This window comes from Bombyx mori, chromosome 4 (genome assembly GCF_030269925.1).
Source record: "Bombyx mori chromosome 4, ASM3026992v2".
Lineage (NCBI taxonomy): Eukaryota > Metazoa > Arthropoda > Insecta > Lepidoptera > Bombycidae > Bombyx > Bombyx mori.
The window spans coordinates 11,734,674-11,756,435 of NC_085110.1; the positions used below are offsets into that span (position 1 = coordinate 11,734,674).

At 34.8% G+C, this 21,762-nt stretch overlaps 1 protein-coding gene across 1 annotated transcript; it reads right to left on the reverse strand.

Annotated features, from left to right (window-relative positions):
* Positions 1-1,474: 1,474 nt before the first annotated feature.
* Positions 1,475-20,722, reverse strand: LOC101741643 (zinc finger protein 134). The gene is made up of 6 exons (XM_004930929.5): positions 20,361-20,722; positions 14,921-15,153; positions 14,427-14,567; positions 10,724-11,046; positions 7,591-7,741; positions 1,475-5,216 (listed from the first exon to the last, which is right to left on the reverse strand). The coding sequence occupies exons 2-6, from the start codon at positions 15,150-15,152 to the stop codon at positions 4,945-4,947; spliced, it is 1,119 nt and encodes a 372-aa protein (XP_004930986.1). The 5' UTR covers position 15,153; positions 20,361-20,722; the 3' UTR covers positions 1,475-4,944.
* Between the last annotated feature and the right edge of the window lie 1,040 nt (positions 20,723-21,762).

Genomic DNA, 21,762 nt, shown 5'->3' on the forward strand with positions numbered 1-21,762 from the left:
AGATTCGATTTTTTACTGATTTGTGAATGTAATCTACGACCAAATTATTCAATTTTATCTACCTATATCTATTGTATTTATATGTATGTATGTATGTATGTACCTTAGGTATACGAATTTTGCAAACTCGCGCCACAGACCGAGATAGGTTTGTTTAGATTGATATTGTGATGCGAGCGTTTTAATTATAAATATCAATGTAATTTTTTTCATTGACTGCGTGCACTGGTGCCCGCATTTGCACGATAAATTAGCTATTAAACTAGCTTAATAAGGAGAGATGATCGGTTATTCTTTGGGACGAGTGTCCGAGTGCAGTGAAACGAATTTAGTTTAATTCATCTTAGTGAATTTGAAGGCAAGTTTGTGCATTTATCATAGCGCGGCAGTTCTAAGAAGTACATAATACGAACTTCCCATGTACGATTTAGGGATTATTTTAGTAGGCTTTATTACTGTAAATTATCATAACAATTTAAAACGTTTGTTGAAATGAAGAACAACTGATGGGGTTTTCGTGTAATTTTGGTAGGTCGATAAAAATTAAATTGGGACCATTATCTGTCTACTTTAAACTTTTGGATCAAGTACACAGATAGATCTTAGGTGATTTACTACCATTGGATTTGTAGTAGGTATGTAGAGTATGCTTTAGCCACGTCATTAAGGATCCATCAGATCCAATAACCTATGCATTAGACGCCTTCAGTTCTAACACTAGGAGTAGGCTTAGGGACCCCGGTAACTGTACTCGTCGAACTCGACAAGGAGGTCGACGTGTTACCTAACCCATGCAACAGCCCGCTGAGTTTCTGCCGGATGTTCTCAGCAGATCGCGATGCAGTTGCTCTTGAGTTGTTAGGTCTCATTCTGAGGCGCTCGGGCAGTTGTTAGCAAATCCCACCCCTCCTGGTTGAGCTTTTGTTTGCCCACCTGTCCTTGTGAAACTGGAAAGACCTCCGGGCCACCAGTAATCCTACAATCATAAAAAAGTATGTTTTGTTTTTTAATTATATGAATTTCCGTTAGTCCAGTGGTCATTGAGGCTGACTATCTCAGTATTTCAGTTTGATACTCAGCTGGAGTAAAGTTGTGTGTCTATGCTTAGCTTAGAATATATGTTTTCTTCATCGTGTACATACATTTATTTTCAAACGACCTCTAAAATAAAATCCGCAGTAACTATTTATTGGTGGCAGAGCCTATTTTAATCCTGCATGTATAACTACAATCATCTTGCATATTTCTACCACGAATCACATATGCGTTTGCAAGGAAAGTTGTCTAACACTTCATACCTCCTGTCCACTAACACTTCATACTTCAAATCTTGAAGTGGGTGCATAGTATTACCCATAAAAAACAAAAGACTATATTTTACAAGCGGCTCAGGTGCTTTTGTAGCAAAACAATTAGGTTGCAGCCAGTTGTTTGGTATCAAGGAGAAAATAGAGATAACAATGAAACAACAGACTTTTAAGGTTCATAAATACTCATATTTTATTAAATCAACTGGCCTTATTAAATTACGACTTAAAACAAACTTATAGAATTGACTTTTCGCTGATAGGTATTCACTTGACATCACAATACACTTAAAACTATTAATGCTATCTTAGGTCAAACATTATGTCAGACCTATTTTTTTTTTTGCTTAAAATCTATTTTATATTAGTGGTAGTTTCTAGTAACAGACATATAAAGAAAAGCAAACGTCCTAATAGAGAACCTCCGTTCTTACTTGAAGTAGGTTGTAAAGTCGTAAGCGTTCTCGGTCTGACCGCTTGAAGCTTACAATACTTGCTTACTTTATTAGTAACATAATATTTTTTATACTAAAAACGGTAAGTGCCAGTGCAAAGTCAGTCGTATCGAAAAGATATTTTACTAATTATTCATAGCTGGCTTTTCTTTGGTGCTCTAGCCGTTTTATGCCTCGTATGCATTCCAACTTAACACAACCAAGGGCGCCTCTACAAATGCTGCTTATTTATCTAAAACTTAATATTTCAACAATGTAGACTGCTCAAAGTTTAATCACGATATAAAATTTTAAGTTTCGTCCTTATTTGTATGTTGGTCAGACCTATTGCGACATCATCGTAACATACTATGTAGAACACTGACAAGACCGGGCAGACATTGCTGCAGCTGTAAATATCACCTCATAATCTAATATAAACATCATCTCAGTACATTGACTTATCTCCATAACAATAATATTTCATACTATGTTACCAAATATGCATGTTCTTATTTATAATTATTTTAATTGTCGTAGTAGTATAATTAAAAACAAAATCACTGAAGACAAATAAATAGCTGTATTTTGTTACAAGAGAAAACAATCGCTTTTAAAAAGGAGCTAGATAGCCTCCTTTAAAAATACCGGGCCACGCTTAGTTATGCGTAAACGCTAAAATATTAGTTTGAACTCTTATACTTAAACACTAGAAATAATTTAAAACAAATTGAACGAAAATTTTGGCGATGAACCCAATTGTGGTAACATGGCTGGTTGGTTAATCTCACTATGTGAATAACATGACGTACGTATTCATTGAATTGATAGAAGGTAACCATAACGACTAACATTGGCTTACCTAAGTTTTAAAAACGAGTCACTGTGGACTGTCTATACGCCGATTTGTTTTTGAAACGTCGCTTTCGTTAAACCTAGAAAAAAGTTATTTGCCTCATTTGAACTTAAATATCAATGAACTACCTGGTAACGGACGGATTTATTTATATCGACGCATTGCGAAGATAACTCTAATTACATTTCTAGACTTTCTAATAAATTGGCCACCATGTGTTTACTATTCAATGATGTATTGAAAAGATGTTTGCACTTTTCCTTATTACTGAATAACGACCTATCCAACCCCTCATAACGGAATGTATTGAACGATTTCTGGACCGTTGAATAAGTTAGATATATTTTATACACGACAGAAACACGTTAGAATAACTAGCTGAACTAGAAATTAAAACATATTATTTAAAACATAATGTTTATCTTGGAGATCCTGATGATGAAATTAGGGCACAGTAAAAAAATTATTGCATTGCCATCGATACTCGATAAGTGTGTAGAGTAATTAAACGAATTCTTTATATTTTTTTAAATACCTTTAAAATTGTGTTATATTTTATATTAAACGGATGTTGAAAAAGACAAGACCTTTATAACATAAATAAAAAAATACAGAAGTAGTCAGAGGTAAATCACATCCAGTGCTCTGACCTGAAACTGGGGTAGAAGAAAAGAAACTACTAGCTAGTATTAAAAGGCGAAAGTTTCTTATTCAATTATGCACAAAATTGAGAAAATTGAAAAGAGATTTGTGCTAAATAACGTTAATGAACAAAAGAGCAACAAGCAGTAAATTCGACTTACTTCATTGTTTTTGAATTACGCGTAAAACCGCAAAGTATGTCTAGGAAATACAAATAGTTTTAAATTTTCATGAATTTGTTTTGCTGTGGAATTAGAACCCAAGTTTTATTCGCACAGTCGCCAATGTAAAAAAGTGGTGATCACAAAAAATATTTCTTAGTAGTGATTATTGCACCGTAACTGCTTCTGTAAATGGGTTTTTTTTACTGGTGGTAGGACCACTTGAGTCCGCGCGGGTAGGTACCACCGCCCTGCCTATTTCTGCCGTGAAGCAGTAATGCGTTTCGGTTTGAAGGGTGGGGCAGCCGTTGTAACTATACTGAGACTTTAGAACTTGTATCTCAAGGTGGGTGGCGCGTCTACGTTGTAGATGTCTATGGGCTCCAGTAACCACTTAACACCAGGTGGGCTGTGAGCTCGTCCACCCATCTAAGCAATAAAAAAAAGAAGAAAAAAAAAGGGCTTTCTGTTATTGCTTTCCTATTGGATATTATGTAAACATAAATTTCCTGCAAACATTGTTATTAATGCTTACGAGTTTCCTTGTGCATACTTTAAATGTTTACTTCGGGACCTGTTCTCCTACACTCTCTTTAGACATATAACATAATGCTTACAGATATTTTAACACAAAAGGGGGGGGGGGCTAGAATTCCCACTACACGCAAGAGAGGCCTAAGCGTCAAGTTATGAAAACCGGCATGTGACCAGTGAGTGTGAGGAGTAGATATATAGACGTGGAGTCCTAAAATCCGTAAGAGGCTACCTGCCGTAGAAGATATAGATAGCTTTCCTTCCTTAATACTATTATTATACTACTATTATTACATTGTAATAAATGCAAACTTACAAAAACAGTTCCAATTAAAAACTATATGGTAAAGCGACGAATATACAATTGTTACCACAGTCATGTTTATCTTACTAATGGTAGCTTTGATAAGTAACATTTATAGACAATGTGTGCAAGAAGCACATGTTGTCGCTAGCTCATTTATAATACAATAGAGCAATTAATTCTAAATCGAACTAATAAATAAAGCGTTTTACACTCGACTAAAAACACAAAACTTTGGTTTGCATTATAAGTAAACAAAATAAATTTTCGTAAGTCTATTTAAATGTTATTATATATGTACCTGGAATAATTAATTGCTTTTTAGGTGTTTGTACGAACTACGTATTAAAATTACTAAATCAGATCGGTGAAAATAATTTGATTTAAAAAAGTAATTTCAATTTCAATTGACGCTTTTAAAACTATACAATATCTCTTATTATTTACATTATTTTAGTAATTTATTCAGTCCAAACATCAAAATTAAAAAAGAAATCATCAATATCTGTATTTTCAATTTTAAAAAAATTAATATGCTGAAATGCTAATTTTATAATTTTTTTCTTTGGATACCTATTCTGATATTTAAAATAATTTATGAAGTAAAATAGTTGTGTGCACAATACACAAACGAATACAAGTGCAAAATATATTAGCGAACACTACAAAAAAATAAAAAAGCATGCTTTTTTTTATATCCAAGAAATCAATTAGTGATAAGCTGTGTTAGGGGTGGTGAGGCCTCATCTCCATAGTATCTGTAACGGTGAGGTACTTGCAAGGTAACGGTGGAAGCTTCGTTCATCTCCGAATGCTGTGAGTCACGATGGCGGCGTAGGTCCACCTTACGTTGGAATGCTTTCTCGCAGAGTCCACACGAGAAGGGCTTATAGCCGGTGTGTTTCCTCATGTGTGTGATTAGGTTCGAGCTCTGGCTAAAAGCTTTCGAACACACCACGCATTTGTGCGGCTTCTCACCTGAAAAAAGGTATTTCTACGTTATTTTCGGTCAGCTGCATCCAGATGCCAGTTTCTAAAGTACTTTCTTTGTAAATGGTAATCGAATTATTTTTGATAATCCAATGAAGTAAGTTTTTTTTCAATATGTTTATATTGTTCTTCTTGTTTTAAGTACCTACTGCATTTCAGGGCTGGGTAGGCATCATGTAAACGGAATAACGTAAACCATCATAATAAAATTCAATAACGTTTACGGCGCAGAAGCTACCGATTCATAATTAATAAGGGAAAGTGACATGTAAGAAACCACGGAATACGAAGTATAACGCGGAACGCGGACTGGTAATTAAAGCTTTTGTGACTAGACCATTTGTCATATCCTCGCGTATTTATTATTTAACATTCCGTTACCGAACTGATTTAAAATGCAGCGCTGCCTCGTCGATCCTTGTATTCATTAACTTTTACGATAATTGTTTATTCGATAACCCTAATAAGCTATAAAGGAAATCGTTTAGTTCATTCATCAATGATTTTTAATAAACACAAAATGAATTAACTTTTAATTGTGAGTTTAAATGTAGGTGTACAAGCCGGATTGTTTTGGTTTTTTTTTCTTAGTCTTGATGTTCATGTGAAGGCCTGTGAAGGTTGCGCGGCTAATTGCCAAGCCGCATTTTGGAATATTGATGATGAGGCATTTATCGAGGGGACGAGTGCCATGTAAGGCCGCTGTAAATCATTCGGAACAGGGCAGAGACGTGACGAGATGTCTCCGCCTGAGACAAATATGTCCGCCACATTTTTTAGTTGCTATAATTCGTCTCGTTGAGCTCACTGGAAGCGGACAGACAATTGACAAACGAGCTTTTGTTTTTACTTTAACAACTACTTTTAGAAAACAGTACTTGTTTAACTCACATAAAGACCTTTCCTGCTACATTTTTTTTTTTTATTAATCTTCATATTGAACCATTGGATTGTACTAATTGAAATTTAAAAAATAATGAAATAAACAACGTTTTGAGGTGTGTTGTCACGTTATTCCTTATATTGAGTAATTGCATGTGTACATTATAATTTTAATAAATTTATCGGTAGCTTAGAGATTGCGGTTCGCGAGATTCATAAGTACATATTCGCTATCTTTAGCTTAATGAGCCAACGAAACAAGTACAACTTACGCGATGTAACAGAATTATTTTGTAGAAAGAAACCTAGGCTTGTGTTGTCGGCGGCTTGAAGTTTTTAAGTAGTAACTCGTTTAAAAAGCTGTGTATACTTTATTCATAAGACACCACAATTTTTAGATTTAAGAAAATTCCCAAAGAGCTTTTGTATCATATGGCGTGTTAAAAATTTGCAATTGTAGTTGGCAGTTTACAAGATTTTTTTCATAATTTTAATGAAATTTGATAGGCGAGGGCGCCAGTACTTTCAAATATGGGTTTAAATTAAACATTGAGCGAATTTTATATTACATTAATATAGAAAATTACAACATATAAATCGATTTCGCTAAGGACGCAAGTTAGTTGAATTTTTTATTAAATAACAGGGTAAGGGATATTTAACAAGCGGTCTATAGTCAAGTTAACACCGGTATGATGTACGAGAGACAGTTGTCATAATAATTGGAGTTTCACACTAAGCTGTTTTGAATTGTTTGTAATGGGGGTGATTTAATAAGTCGACGATATGTTACGTCAAATGTGTTCAATTTTCTGGGATATTTAGTATTATGGACTGCGTATTACAATATCATTGTCGGTTCAAAGACGGATTTAGACGGAGAGACGGAGACGGGCTTGGTACGTTAGTAGTCATCACAGATTCGTACTCAATTCCTGGTTAAAATATCGGAAGTTATCAATTATCTCCCTGGTATATATATTTCGGTATAAATAACCCCGAAAAATCATAAAATATGTTTTGCCGTTTTACGTTACGTTTTTTGTTTTACTACAATACCCAATAGTTCGTTAGTCTCGCTAAAACTCGAGAACAGCTGGATAGATTTGGCTAATTTTGGTCTTGAATTATTTATGGAAGTCCAGAGAAGGCTTAAAAGGTAGATAAAAACATGAAAATACTGGGAATTAAATAAAAATAATAATTTTGTTTTTCCTTTGATGTATCCCCCGTCGGACGGATTCCTTTTGTTGGTTTTAAGTTTATTTTATACAAAAGCTTAGGTCTTTTATTTATCGATTAAGGTATTATGAAGTCTGCCGGGTCAGCAAGTACAGACTAAAACAGAAGGCGCAAGAGTCTCCAGCTTCAGCTGACAGCTAGAAATGTGTAACTTCATAAATAATAGTATTTACTTTCTGTTTACCTTATTGCCGTTTCGTATTTATACTATTTATAAAAATATCAAATAAAGACTGACCTGTATGTATGTAAGTGTGTTTCTTCATATCCGATTTCTGGTGGAAGCGTTTTCCACAGTACTGGCAGGGGTAGGGTCTCGTGTCAGAGTGTATCAGTAGATGGGTGGACAGGGTGCTCGAGCGCTTAAAGCATTTCCCGCATTGTTTGCACTAAAAAAAACAATTATCTTTAGCTAATATACTCGCTTTCTTTACTTTTCTAAATAAAAATTACATGTATTTTGTGCCAATGTGGCATTTGGGCAGCCAGTCAACACAATTAGTTTACAATGTATTTTTTTTTTATCGTGAGATGTTTTGGGCCAACCGAAAATTTTATATAATTGTCAATTCTCGCGAATGGGCTTTGTAACCGCTAAATATCAAGTAGACCGTGAAGCCTGTGCATCAACTATAGTTTATAAAGCCATAGACGATGGTAGATTTAAAGCCTAATGGAATATTGTATGATCGTTACTTGACATATTTCTGTATCTCTTCAAGTACCTAACCAATTGATGAATATGAGTGATCCTTGATCCGTTTCTGGCTATTTATGGGGTATAGTGCAAAATATGTGCCCAGAGTGTCCTTGAGCGCACTCCGGAAATAATGCAGTTCTTACAAAAGTGCTTAAAACTATGCTCTTTTGCCAGTATTAGTTAAAAACAAAAAATAATAATTTGGTACAACTATAATATGTTTTGGAGTACCTTGACCTTTACTGAAAAAATATAATACTGATAGATTAAATTTTACGGAATTATACCTACTCAAATATTTACATACTTTACTTTATTTACTTCACATGCAATACTTAACGTATAAGAATGTTACTTGTTCATACAAATATGTTTTTATCAAATAATTGTCCAAATTTTTTAACTGCCCCTAGCGGTCTGTAAAACTCGAGTTGTATAATTAAAACATTACTGACACCCGTCGTTCAGTTTCACAAGCCCTGACAGCTAGTAATAAGCTAATGATAGGGCTTCACAACTACCCCTTTCTACACTTTTCTTTGATTTTCCAACTCGGTATCGTTTTGTGATTTTTTTTCCTTTGTCCGGTAATTAGTTCTCGACGACGGATCGTTATTCGTATTTTTCACATAATTTATTAACGCATCGAGAAAGTAAATCAACTGTAGGTAATTGTTTCTTAGTTAAAAATGCAATGAAAACGCGTTTAAATGTGACGTTTCGAATTATTGTGGTTCTTGATGGCGGGAAAGACAGCCATAGAAAAAGACTGAGAATATTTACATTATGTAGACCGATTACACTCACTCAGTACAAGGATCTCTGAAAATTTGTTTACAGAGAGTAAAAAAAACAATGTATGCTTACTTTTGGTATACAGTGAGGCCCTACATTTATGGTTTATTTACATACACGTACCTAACAAAAGATTTCTAAATAGATACTGTGAGAAGTATGAGTGTTCTTTAGATTTATTTAATCAGATGTTTTTGGAATGCATACGAAAATGTTCAAGTCAATTCATGTTCGGTTTGAGACACAGATTACATCAGTGAATCATACAGATATTTCTGTATTTAAAATTGATATTAAGTACAAAACTACAACAAGCACAAATGTAAAATGACGTATTTTTACATTACATTTATTTATTTGGTTTATTTGATTATAATGCATGAATATGTTAATACTAAATGAAAAAAAAAACATCTTGATACAAAGTTTTAATAGCATTTAAACTTTTTCCATATTTACCGGTAATAATTAAATGCACCTTTATTATTTCAATAATGTTTATCAAAGTTAAACATTTAACCTACTTATACACCTCTATTCGACCTCGTCAGACACCTTCAGCAATTTTCTTTTCTTAAATAATATAATTAGTTCGGCATGAAAGAATACAACTCTCATTTAGTAAGCCAACATTAAACATTGTTTTGTATTGCGATTTCTTGAATTAATTGTTAAATAATGATGAACAAAATGGAACATGTAGATAATTTTGAACTTCTCTTACTATTTCTTTAATAATTTTGCAAAGAACATTTGATAAATGAAACATTTCAAATTTTCATTTATTTTCATTTGATATTGTGCAAAATAATTATCATTTGGAGGCTACTTTTATGAAGAAAAAAAAACACGTGCTTCTTAAGAGCGTCTCAGTGATTAATACGAATGTGTTTCTTCGTTTCAAAATTACTAATTGAATGCAGGTGAAATCGCGCCGGGTCCATTGTTATTACGCACAATATGTTTCATCAATTGATGGTGTTACTTTTAACGGCTAAAACAGACCGAATTTTTTTTTAGTACTCAAGTTAGAAATAGGAGAAAATTTTAGCCATCGTTGGATAATCATGCGGAATGATAATCCAACGGACGAGGTTCAAATCCGCGTAACGGGCCTGTGACAGTTGGCCAGGCAGCTGTCTCGACTCGCGCCTTACGAAAACCGCTACTTTTTTGGTCGACTTTTTATATCGATGCACTCTTATAAACAACACAGGTGCTAGGGTATGACTGTCCACATATGGTTATCGCTTTGTAGGTGTTTTTTTTTATATATGGTCGTTGTATCGCGTAAAACTCCCTAGGTATTTTATTGTAAAAACTTAATCCGTTTTTTATTTGTTGGTTTGATGCGTGGATGTGTTCACAGCCCACCTGGTATTATGTGGTTATGAAATTTCCAGTAAACCCAGAGGTTCCAAGCTATCCGAGGTAATCCAGCATTATCGTACAATCCGAACAACCCTCTTCTATATGGAGTATTTTATGGAATTTATTTCATACTATTCACTTTTTTCGTTTGAGATCGAACGCAAAAAAGCCGAAATCTGATTAATAGTCATTTTGATAATAAACAATACAGATATTTTAGTCCTTACTTCACAGTTTCAGAAAAATAATCGAACCATTTAGATGCACACACTGTGCAAAAAGAGAGATCGATAGATTTGTCAGGGTCGCAAGACCCGTTCTGATGCACCGTACTTATTAACACAAGCGCTATTTTTGCCATTTGATTTGTTAAAAAGAATGAAACGGAGACTGGTTTGCTATTTTAATACATTTTGAACGGAAACTGTACAGTTATCCAAGACTGGTTGATGTCGCCTTGCCGCAACGCGTTAAAGTAATCGTGCAAGAGTTTAAATCTACGTACCTGGAATGTTTTCTCATTTTTATTTTCGTTTTTAAGGAGCAACGAATAATTAAGGTCTGCCGGTGGCGGTAATGGTAACTGGTAGCTCTGGTGTGCCGGTGCTGAAGGACATCGGCGTGGTTCCGTACTGGTAGGACGCTCCGTGCTCTCAGGACTACTGCGGCACCTTTTCACTAACTCTAAAGGGGCTTCATCGTCGTCACGTCTGCTCCATTTACAGATAGGCAGAGTAATATCGTCTTGTTCGCGTTCGCATACACTACCCGGCGACCAAATCTGACGATTTTTCATTGACAGATTTAAAGGTAGCTCCTCTTCACCATCTAGGACAAAAAGTATACGAATCAAAATTCGGTAATGTACTCAGTATATACGTAAAAAATAAATCAGTGTGCTATTTAAATATATCGATTTGAATCTTGACACCGTTCGCATAGAAAATATTTTATGTTTCAAGCAAATAACTAGTTAAAAAAATCTTAATTTCCAAAGAAAAATTTCATGTAGTATTATGTTATTGAATTCATTAAAAGTTCCTGAATCTGACTGCAATGTGTTTTAAACGAATATTATTTTTAATGTATTCATTTGCATGTGGAAATACGTAACAATACATGCATCGGGTCGTCTGTGTAAACATATGAATTTAAGTAGTGTCGGCGTTTCTCTTATTCTGTTCTTCACGCTTTTAACTTTATATTTAAAGTCGGACGAGTCAAATCGGTCGTCTGTAAAATGACTTATGAAATCTGTACAGGTGTATATTGTTTGACAACGATTACGTCAATGTTTACTTTTTACAGCATAAAATTTACTTATTTCCAAACCTGCACAAGAAGCATTTTTTTTAAATTTCATAGATACATTTTAGAGCATTTATGTGTAGAGATTTATGGTAAAATAAATTTTAAATTAAGTATCGCTTATACAGCCTTTTTTTCGGAGAAACATTATAAGCGTCATCTAGATATACAAATTTCAACAACCCTAACCATACTCAACATATCAACTGGAAGAAAATCGAAATTTATTTTTTCGTCACCATGATTTATGACTATAAAAATAAAAAATACATATAAATTCTAGTCCATATTTACGAAACAATATTCATTGGGATCTAGTAGTCATTGAAATTGCTTAAATTGGTTCAGCAACGATTTTGTCCATAACAGTTTCAACCAACTTTTAATTGAACTAGTAAAATTTGGTTTCGTCCTCAAAACTCTGTTTTGGAATAATTAACCAATTGATAAAGTAGTTGTTAGTATGTATAAATCGAATTCGTGGTTCGAGAACGTTTCCGCTGTTATCACGAGGTTGACTCGCAACTGGTACAAGAATGGATAAGAACCAATTAAAACACTTACTTAAAGAATTTTTAAACAACAAGAATGAGTAGTATTTTTCGTAATATACAATTCGTAGTTTATTTTGTATTGTTAGAGCTATCACTTAAGTATTTAAATACGAAATGATAATTCAAGGTAATTTTAGTTAGAAATAGTATACATGTTAGAAAATATGGTAACTAAATTAGCAAGCATAGAATTCGTGTTATTGTTGTTAGTTCCACGAAATCTCGAATAGAACGATGTATTAACACAATTGTTTTTACACTATCTTGTGTCGTTGTATTGTTAAAAACGAACTGAATGTTCCGATTAGCTACAAAAATAAATAACAATATTAATCTTAAATCTGAAATACATTAAGCTACAAAGACCCGAGCTCGATTATAGTTATTTAACCAAATGTTAGAAATGATATTTGAGTGCGTGGCGATGTGTATAAGAAACACAATCTTACAATATTATTCTCAGTTGCCTTACTGGAAGATTCAGGATTGACCTACGTGCAATACTGTTATCCTATTCCTCTTTGGCGCACCCGCTTTTTCTGCAATATATAATGGTCTCACAAAAAGACCGTGACATGTGTCTCAACTATGATAGGTATAGTGATTAAGAACGATGTTATTTTATGTTTGAAAGATTACTGGAGGCCCGGACGCCTCTCTAGTTTTACCAAGGCAGGTGGGCGAGAAAGGGCTCAGTCAGGAGAAGTGGGATTTGCTAACAGCTACCCGAGCGCCTCCAAAGGAGACCTAACAACACAGGAGTAGCTGCTTCGCGAATGAATCTACTACCGGATCGGAATCGCGACCCCCTGAGAAGCGATTCCGATAAGAACGACGTATCAAGGCTTAAGGCAACTAGTTTCATTCTAAACTAATCTGTACCAATGTCAAACTTAGTAGCATTTGTTATGTTAACTACACGGGGCTTACCTATACCTACTTTATTTATAATCAAGTTTCCTTGAAGCATAGGAAGCACGAATTGTTTCGTTGCGACGGAGTTGACGGAGGTAAACGACTTGTTAACGACGACATATCACCGCTTCGAGTTATTAATCGGTGCCTTACACCGATAGCTATTGTAATGAGTCTCATTCAACAGCGTGAGACATGTAAAGAGGCCGAGGTGAACACACAATATGCAGTAGAAGTATTAACATTCTGAGCATTTTACCGATACGAAATGTAAGCAAACGCTTTCGCTGTCGTAGATAATCTAATCGTTTTGAATGCGTAAATTCTTGTCGAATTTTAGGAAATGCAGGAACGCAGTGATCAAAAATGTGTGTAGCTATTAATACTTTCATAGGCAGTTAGGATAAATAATAAAAAACTTCAGAGGTGTCAAGGGACACCCGGATGGAACGAAGTTCCTTTCGATTAATTAGTGAAGGAATTGTAATTTTTTTTTAAGTTATAATAATAAATTACGGCATTATGAAGAAGAAAAAAACAATACTATGAACTAAATTACTATTGTTGAAACGCTATCTCGAGAAACTGTACTCATTACGCGGACCAATCGGATACGAGCAATGTCACGCGATAAGCGCCTACACGTTGATTGGTCAGAATGAAGGATCTAAAAAGTGTCGTGACAACTTTTCGTAAGAATTTTTTCTGTCTAGCCCCCTTTCACAACGCGCGATAAGGAACTTCGTTCCAAAAAAATCAACTACTTATACATATTTAAGTACTAACGGTGACGGTACTTAAAGTTAGAAATCGTTTATCCTTCGTCAATGGAACCGGCTATCAACACCACTTTGGTAATTGGTCATATTTAGTTTTTGGTTCTTATTAGTTATCAATACAACACCACCAAAATTTGATGGACAATTCTACGATGAAGAACATTGTTTAATTTTATGAAAATAATTGGTGTATTTGGCTTAGCTAATGAATATTGGCGATACATATTATGATTCCGCACGGGTAGGTATTGCCTCTTTCTGTTCAGTTATACCTGTTGGCTTAAAGATTTGGAAATTCTTTGTACCTACGAACTAAATCATAAAGCCTCTATAAAAGTCATAAAACCTATTTATGAGTTTTAATCAAATTGGATCATTAATTACGAGTATATAATTAAGGAAGTAAAAATCGGACAGTCAGGCTGAGCATAGTTGGCCACAAATAAATTAAAGAAATCCAACTGTCGCAAATATTAAATCAAAGAAACATTCAATAACTATTTCATGAAGTTTTTAATTACATTGGATAAAAAAAAATTCATCCCGGATAAATTGTATAATTGATATTGAATAAGTGACATACCACTGTAAGGTAGGATATCGATAGATAAACCGCAAAAGCGATTTAGTGTTTAACTGTGTTTTAGTTTACCTTCTCTTGTAGGACTGTTTTTAATCTGGCCCGTAGGTGTGCAGGCGAAGTCTGTTGGGGTGCGGGGCAACAGCAGAGGCCAAACTCCCGCGCCACCATACAGTGCCCCGAGACTGCTACAGTACATTAAAGCTCCAAGCTCTGCACAAACGAAATTAATTATTCACTACAAAAGTTAATATGTCATCTAGCAACATTAATTATGGCAGTCGACCATCTAAAGCTGTTGACTTTTTTTATTGGTTACTGGAGCCCATAGACATCTATAACGTAAATGCGCCACCCATCTTGAGATGTAATTTCTAAGGTCTCAAGTATAGTTACAACGGCTGCTCTACCCTTCAAACCGAAACGCATTGCTGCTTCACGGCAGAAATAGGCAGGGTGGTGGTACCTACCTGCGCGGACTCACAAGAGGTCCTACCACCAGTAAGACTATTTGCATAATAATCAATGTGAACATAGTATTTTTAAAAGTGAATTCCATAAAGTACCTGTAGCACGAGCGTAATGCTTAAGAGCTCTTCCAGCCAGTTCGAAGTCCCCTAAAGGCGCTGTTTCCAAATGATGTTCTAAAGGCGAGTCCGGTGTTCGGGGAGGCGAATGTGGCGACGAAATTGACGTTGGGGACACGCTACGTTCGGGCGATGGAAACCGATGTCCCGGTACAGGAGCCGACGGCCAGAACTGTTCGGCCAGCCGTGATAGTAGCACGTGTCGCGACATTCTAAACAAAACACATTACGATGAACATATTTTACGATACATGTATTTTAGTACAGCACTATTACTACTACTCACACAGTCAGAACCTTAATTAATAATCACTTGAATATGAAAATGAAGAAAAATCGTATAATTGGGACGTATATAAAAATGTGCATCGGCACGTTGCTTCATCAGGGAAATGATTGAATTTAACACCGGACACATTTCTTATTTTCATTCAAATGACAATTGTATCAATAATCTGTTCGGCATTGAATAAATCACAACACAATACGTGAGTCAGTGAAACAATATTGTATCTGACATATTATGTTTATTTGCAGTTTTTCTTGGTATTTTTCAAAATCTTGCATTTCGATAGTTTTCTTGATCAGTTTTGAAGAAGTGTTCGAAATTAAAAGTAGTAAACATTTTTTTAAACTATGGAAAATAAATTTTAACTAGTGTTTGTAATATAAACACTGCGTAACACAAATTTTCCAGTTAGCACGCCCGCACGATTGTATGTCCTGTGTGATTTTGTTTCTTACGATTTTGACGCATTTAAATATTCTCATTTGTTGTTTGCAACGCCAAAAAACCGATCTGAGCTATTAATTACTTTAAAGAATAAAAACTTTTAAATAGTAGATTTGATTTATAAATGAAATAAACAAAATATATTGATTTTATCGAGATTTGATGGCTTATGGTGACCGTTTAAGTGTTCTGAATAATGAAACTCCGTTACGTGACCAACGCTATTAGTGTTGAAACTCAGAATGTTTGTTGACAGCACTCAATGATTAATTTTGTCGCTTGTTTGTTGTTAGCGAATCGTATTAAAAGCTCAATCAAGTAAATGAAGAATCAGAATAATGGTGGCGACAGGGCGACCGCTGCGTACGCGCATTAATAATTCACGCGCCGAGTAATACAATCTTCATTAGACTAATACACATTAGATATTAACGGAATGAATGCTTACGTGCCTTCAATCCAATCCACGTGAAACTAAGGGTATTTCCATTAGGAATTAAAGCCGCGAAGCTATCTATGTTAAATGTGTCATACCTTTTTTTCCGTAATGAAAAATAATGATTTGACGCAATGATTTTCACAAATTTCCAATTATAATAATGTACTTCACCGATTCTTTGATTAATAATGAGGGATTGGAAAGTTTATTGAAGCTAAATCGTGTCATCTGCTAATATTAACACGGAGCTTTATTAACAAAGACGTCGTAAACTAATAATGATAAGATCTTGTTAATTAGTTAAACATTATAATAAGATGAAGCACAGTAATTTATTACTTTTATACGGCAATTCATAAGATTGTCCGCATTAAAAGACAAATTGACGGAATAAAATGATTGCCTCATAAAAACACTAACTACATAACTAAGCTACACAATTTTCCTCAGCAATGGGAACTAAAACAAATGTCATGAAAATCAATCACCACATTCCTTTTAATCAAATAATGCAATCATGGCATAATTGATAAGTGCAGATACACATAAATTATTTCTTTTGTTTGGCCTTTGAAAACAAAACAAACAAATGGTTTTAGCTGAAAAATACGAGCGTTGTAGTTGCGAACAGATGTTTCTTCTATTGTTATATCTAACCAATATGATATTAATTAAACACAAATTGAAATATGATTTCAATTAAATACAAAAGACCATTAAGTTATTGTGCGCTAGTACATTAATTTATCACAATAAAGATGTTACAGAATACAAATCACGGAATCGGAAACATTGTAAGTAAGTGATTATGTTTTAAAAGTTATTTGCGTGTGATAAAGGGCGTATTGTCAGCACGTGTAAATACCACTTAATTTCTGCCGCGTGGCTCTCTTGCATTCCGGTTTGAGGGAATATCAATATAATTAAAACATGAATCCATGTTTCATGGTGAAAGAGGAAGGTTCCTATGTATGGTACGCCCAAAAATGCATCGTATTTTTTTCATTCAAACTTCTTTATTATTTATGCAATAGAAACCCAGTATTCTGTTTTTATCTAATAATTTCTCTCGAAAAATCGTCCATTTTGATTAATATGTATATAATAAATAACTGGGAACAAATCACTCACGGTCATCCGGCCCCAATTTAGGATTCTTTGTTTTATTAGTACCAGAGATTGACAAACATACTAATGTGCGTTGAAATATATACATACATATATAGATAATAAACGCGCAGACAAAGAGCAAACAAATTTATTCATCGCACAATGTCGGCCCGATGTGGGAGTCGAACCCCCGACCCTTAACGCAACAGTCAGGGGCGGTATCTACTACTCCACCGAGTCAGTCTTAAGGTTAGGAAATAAATATCGAAAAACGGTCATCCCGGTATCCCGTTGCTTCGATAGTCACGTTGCGTGCTCACTTGGTTTGCAACAAATCTGCTCATTAATTAAATTCGAATGTAGTGAATGACTTTGATGATAAGTCTCGGAAGCGAAAATGCAATGGTTTTTTTTAGCAAAAAGTCTGTTTTGTATGGGTTGATTCCAATTCCAATTGTTAACTAGAAAACCATATAAAATCGTGACGTATGTTTTAAGTTTTCAATTCTGCAGAATGGTCGGCAATTTCAAATCCAAAAATGAACACATGACACAATGATATATTCGCTGTCATATATTCCGACTTAACTATATAATATGTTATTTGCGACTGTTGCGAGACTTCTCCATTTCTTTGCTACTGCATATATATTCAGTTTTAAAAAAACGTAGATGATTTATATAGATTATTAATATAGTGTGATCAGCCGTGAGAACATTGATCGTCAACTCTTTCTTATGTTGCCCTGACGTCTCAAGTTGCAATGAGCTCTGAGCATGCTGGTTGAATATTTAGATAAAAGTGATGCGAAGCTGTTTCGGTATGCAAACATTACCAGCGACCAGTTTATTGTCTCCTCAGAAAATTTCTTCACAGTTCAAGGGCGTCGATTTTTTTACGACTATGTTAACGGTTTTTGGGAAGGCTTAAACGACGAAAGGAAGATCTTCCACCGAGCGGATGATATTTGCTAGGTAGACCGGCGGTCCGAATGTTGTTATTCGGAACTTGTATATATGCAAGCTTATCTTGAAAATGTCGTAAGCGAGATTCAGGCATCTGTCAAATATTTTGCGTTGTATGATGGCTACGGCCACAGGTTCGTCAGTGCTTCACGTCAATGCTTTTTTAAAGGTATAAACACATTACAGTTAACATTGAGTTACATAAGCATAGAAAATCAATCACCATTTATTGTATTGAGCTTTAATTCGGAGACGTAATATTGCATTGAGATTATTAAATTACGGTTTGAAAATATGTATCTACTTTGTATTAAGATGAGAACGCGTTGAAATCTTTGCAACGAGATAATTGCGTGATTGAAAAACGTGCGTGCGCGCTGATTAAAGCCACCGAACTAAACGTAATTAAGAACACTTTTACGATTTAATCTAGCATTTAATTAATTGATTAAATTTGCGTAATTACTGGTGGTAGGACCTCTTATGAGTCAGCGCGGGTGGGTACCACCACTCTGCCTATTTCTGCCTTGAAGTGTAGTATAATTAATACTAGATTAAAATAAAAAAAGTTGCTTTGGTTATGTCTTCTAGTCGCCAAAGCAGATGAACTTAAATTTAGCAGAGCATTAAGAAAATATTAATTAGGTCAACTTTAAAATTATTCTTTTAAAATATATGCTCACGCATCACCTGGTGTTAAGTGGTTTATGGGACCCATTAATATTAAAACGTGATATTCTCCTACCTTGAGATATGATATCGAAGTTTCCACTGTATTGTGTATTCGCGGCAGAAATAGTTAGAATAAACCGTCTTATATGCCACGCTTACATGATTAATATTTAAATAATTTTTATATATTTTTAATACGTCTCAATTTTGTACAGCATTACGTAAATAAGCACATAATAAATATGTAATTATATTTTAAAGACAACCTGAAAATCGTGTAAAATGTTTTTTTCAATAAACTGCGGTTTCCTGCGCCACATGTCACCTACATACCTGTTCGGTAAGTACATATGTGCATGCGCATGCACAAAAGAAATACTTGAATACGCGTTCGTAGCTACGATCATCGAACACATGAACAAATTTAGTCTCGACACGTTTGTTTATTGACACGGAAGAATCGTCTTTATTTACCTTTGCACTGAATAAACCAGACGCTATTGAAACAATGTAAACACATTTCACTCTTATTCGATTGCAGTGCGGTGAAAAATCCTTACATACGAACGAAACTTGCAGAATTTACTGAAGGTTTTGTTTAAAGTGATGTCTTGTCAGCCAGTTGTATATATTTAGTATGTAATTCTTGTTAATTATTTATTGTTACTCGGATATTTTTTTTGTTATGTTTTATCTAGAAATTTCTAATAATAGAAATATTAAGTTAGGTAAGGGAAATCAAGACCTTAACAATTTCTTTTTTCGTTTTGTTAGTTAGCTTTTTTCTAAAGCATTCATAACTTCATAGAAAATTACTATTTTGTCGGTCTAAAGTTTAAAAGTTTTGAACTACACATTTTTTTTCCTATCTCTGCTGATAGCCTTGAGAGGTTATTTCAGCTTCTCCTTGACGTGTAGGTGAGCTCACAGGGCTCAAACCGGGTGTGAGCTGTGTGAGCAGAGCAGCAGAGCATGAGCAGTGCTTCGCAGAATCTACCACCGGATCGGAAACGCGACCCACTGAGAAGATCCGGCGAGAAACTCAGTGGGCTAACTATTCATAGTGTTTTAGATACACCGACATGTGATTTAAAAGTAAAAGTATAAATGTATTATAGTAAATATCTACTTCAAATATAATGTAAATATCCTAGTAATAATATGCATTAAACGGGAATTTCACAATATATATCAAAATATATAAGCATTAAACTTTTTAAGTATCGTTCATTGTAAGGATTTTCTACCATCTTGCTATCGAATAAGAGTGAAATGTATTTGCATTCTAGCGTGACTAGTCAAACTACAAAATACCACATCACATGTAAGATGGTTAAATTTTCACAACAAAATATAATATTTAACATCTATACCTTATGGTCTAGTGTCCGAAATACTCTCAAATATTAAAGCTTAGGATCAATTTATTAATGCAGAAAGTAGAAAAGTAATTACGTATTGTTATGTTATTGGAATTCATTTATATCCGCACCTCTTACCTTGTACGGGAATTCTACGAAGCTACGAACTTCTAACTCACTCACTGCTACGACACACTTTGTATTAGTTTTTTCTAACTGTAGCAGTTAGTACTCAAACAAATAATTGTCTATTAGCACACAAATAAAATGAAATCATTTTAAAGTGCTTTGATTTTAAGCTTCATTAGTTGTATACGCGATTCAAATCGTCGCGGGACTGGGAGGCTTTCCAGGTAGGCAGCCGAGAACAGTGGTGCGTCGCGTTTGGCGCCAGGCACCTGACTGAAATAAGGCTCGCGCGCCCCGACCTACCCGACTGACATGGCTTAGCAACGTTTTTTTTTTTCAAAACTCTGCCGGGCAAGGGAAAAAAAATGATTTCGTAGAGGCTGCCCGATTAAGAAATGATTTGATGAAACAGTCAGTTGACAGGTGGCTCGCGTCGTGCTCACCGGCTAATTGCTGGGTGCGTTCAGCTCGGTAGTGAAGACGATGTACTGAAAAATTGTATTTTAGTATTAATGCCCGCAAATAAGCGGTTGCAGCTCGCGCGACATTAAGCACGCCGCTTTATATCATGTTTTATCATAGTTTCTTGCAAGTAAGCGACTGGTTTGATATATTTATGCATAGATCGAGAAAGTCTATTAGAGACGGCATAAGGTCCGGATTATAGAAGATTAAGCATTTGCAGGGATTTTGATTGAAACGGTAGAGCTTAGATTTGCTAGAGCAACACGCTCCGCCCAGTGCGCGCCATTGGTCGCGTTCTAGCGCTGGGCGGGGCGTTGCTTAGAAACGAACTTAGAAGCCTTTAACGGATTAACTGTGATTTCGTTAGCATTGTCGCTTATGTAGCATGTCGTTGTTAACGCCTCACAACGGGTGACATTATTTTGTTAATTACTTATCACGAGATGTTTGTATTAATTCATAGTCCACTTAGTGTTAGTGGCTATTGAAAGTCACAGATACCAACCACCTTGAGACATGAGGTTCAATCATGCCGTAGATCGGTTTTCTTAAACTCCAAACCAGAGCGCATTATTATTTTGCGACAGACAATGCAATAGTGTTCTGTGAGGTCTATGGTCGCAAATTTGTGTATCTTATCATTACATTATTAATAGTATTTATTGTATACACACATTATAGGTTTAAGAGTATTGAACATTATACATAGAAAATCCCAAATAAAAAATAAATAAAATGTTACGAATTTTTAAGTTTGGTATTTGAGCTCACTGTAATGAATACCTTAACAACTCGCCACGTGTTTTGATTCATCCTAAAAATAGTCTTATCCTTGGTTTGGATATTTTGCAAAAGGGACGCAAGTATTTACGTGCATCACTAAACTACGTTCTCCACTTGCAGCCGGGTGGTCTGAATGCCTTATTAATGAATAAATAAATAAAAG

Bases quoted from the DNA above. Each gene is read 5' to 3' on its own strand.
- LOC101741643 (XM_004930929.5), bottom strand. From the start codon at position 15,152: ATGTCGCGACACGTGCTACTATCACGGCTGGCCGAACAGTTCTGGCCG. The intron at 11,047-14,426 runs GTAAACTAAAAC...TTTTTGTCCTAG, and splicing joins AAACAGTCCTACAAGAGAAG to ATGGTGAAGAGGAGCTACCT. The intron at 5,217-7,590 runs GTCAGTCTTTAT...ACCTTTTTTCAG, and splicing joins ACACACTTACATACATACAG to GTGAGAAGCCGCACAAATGC.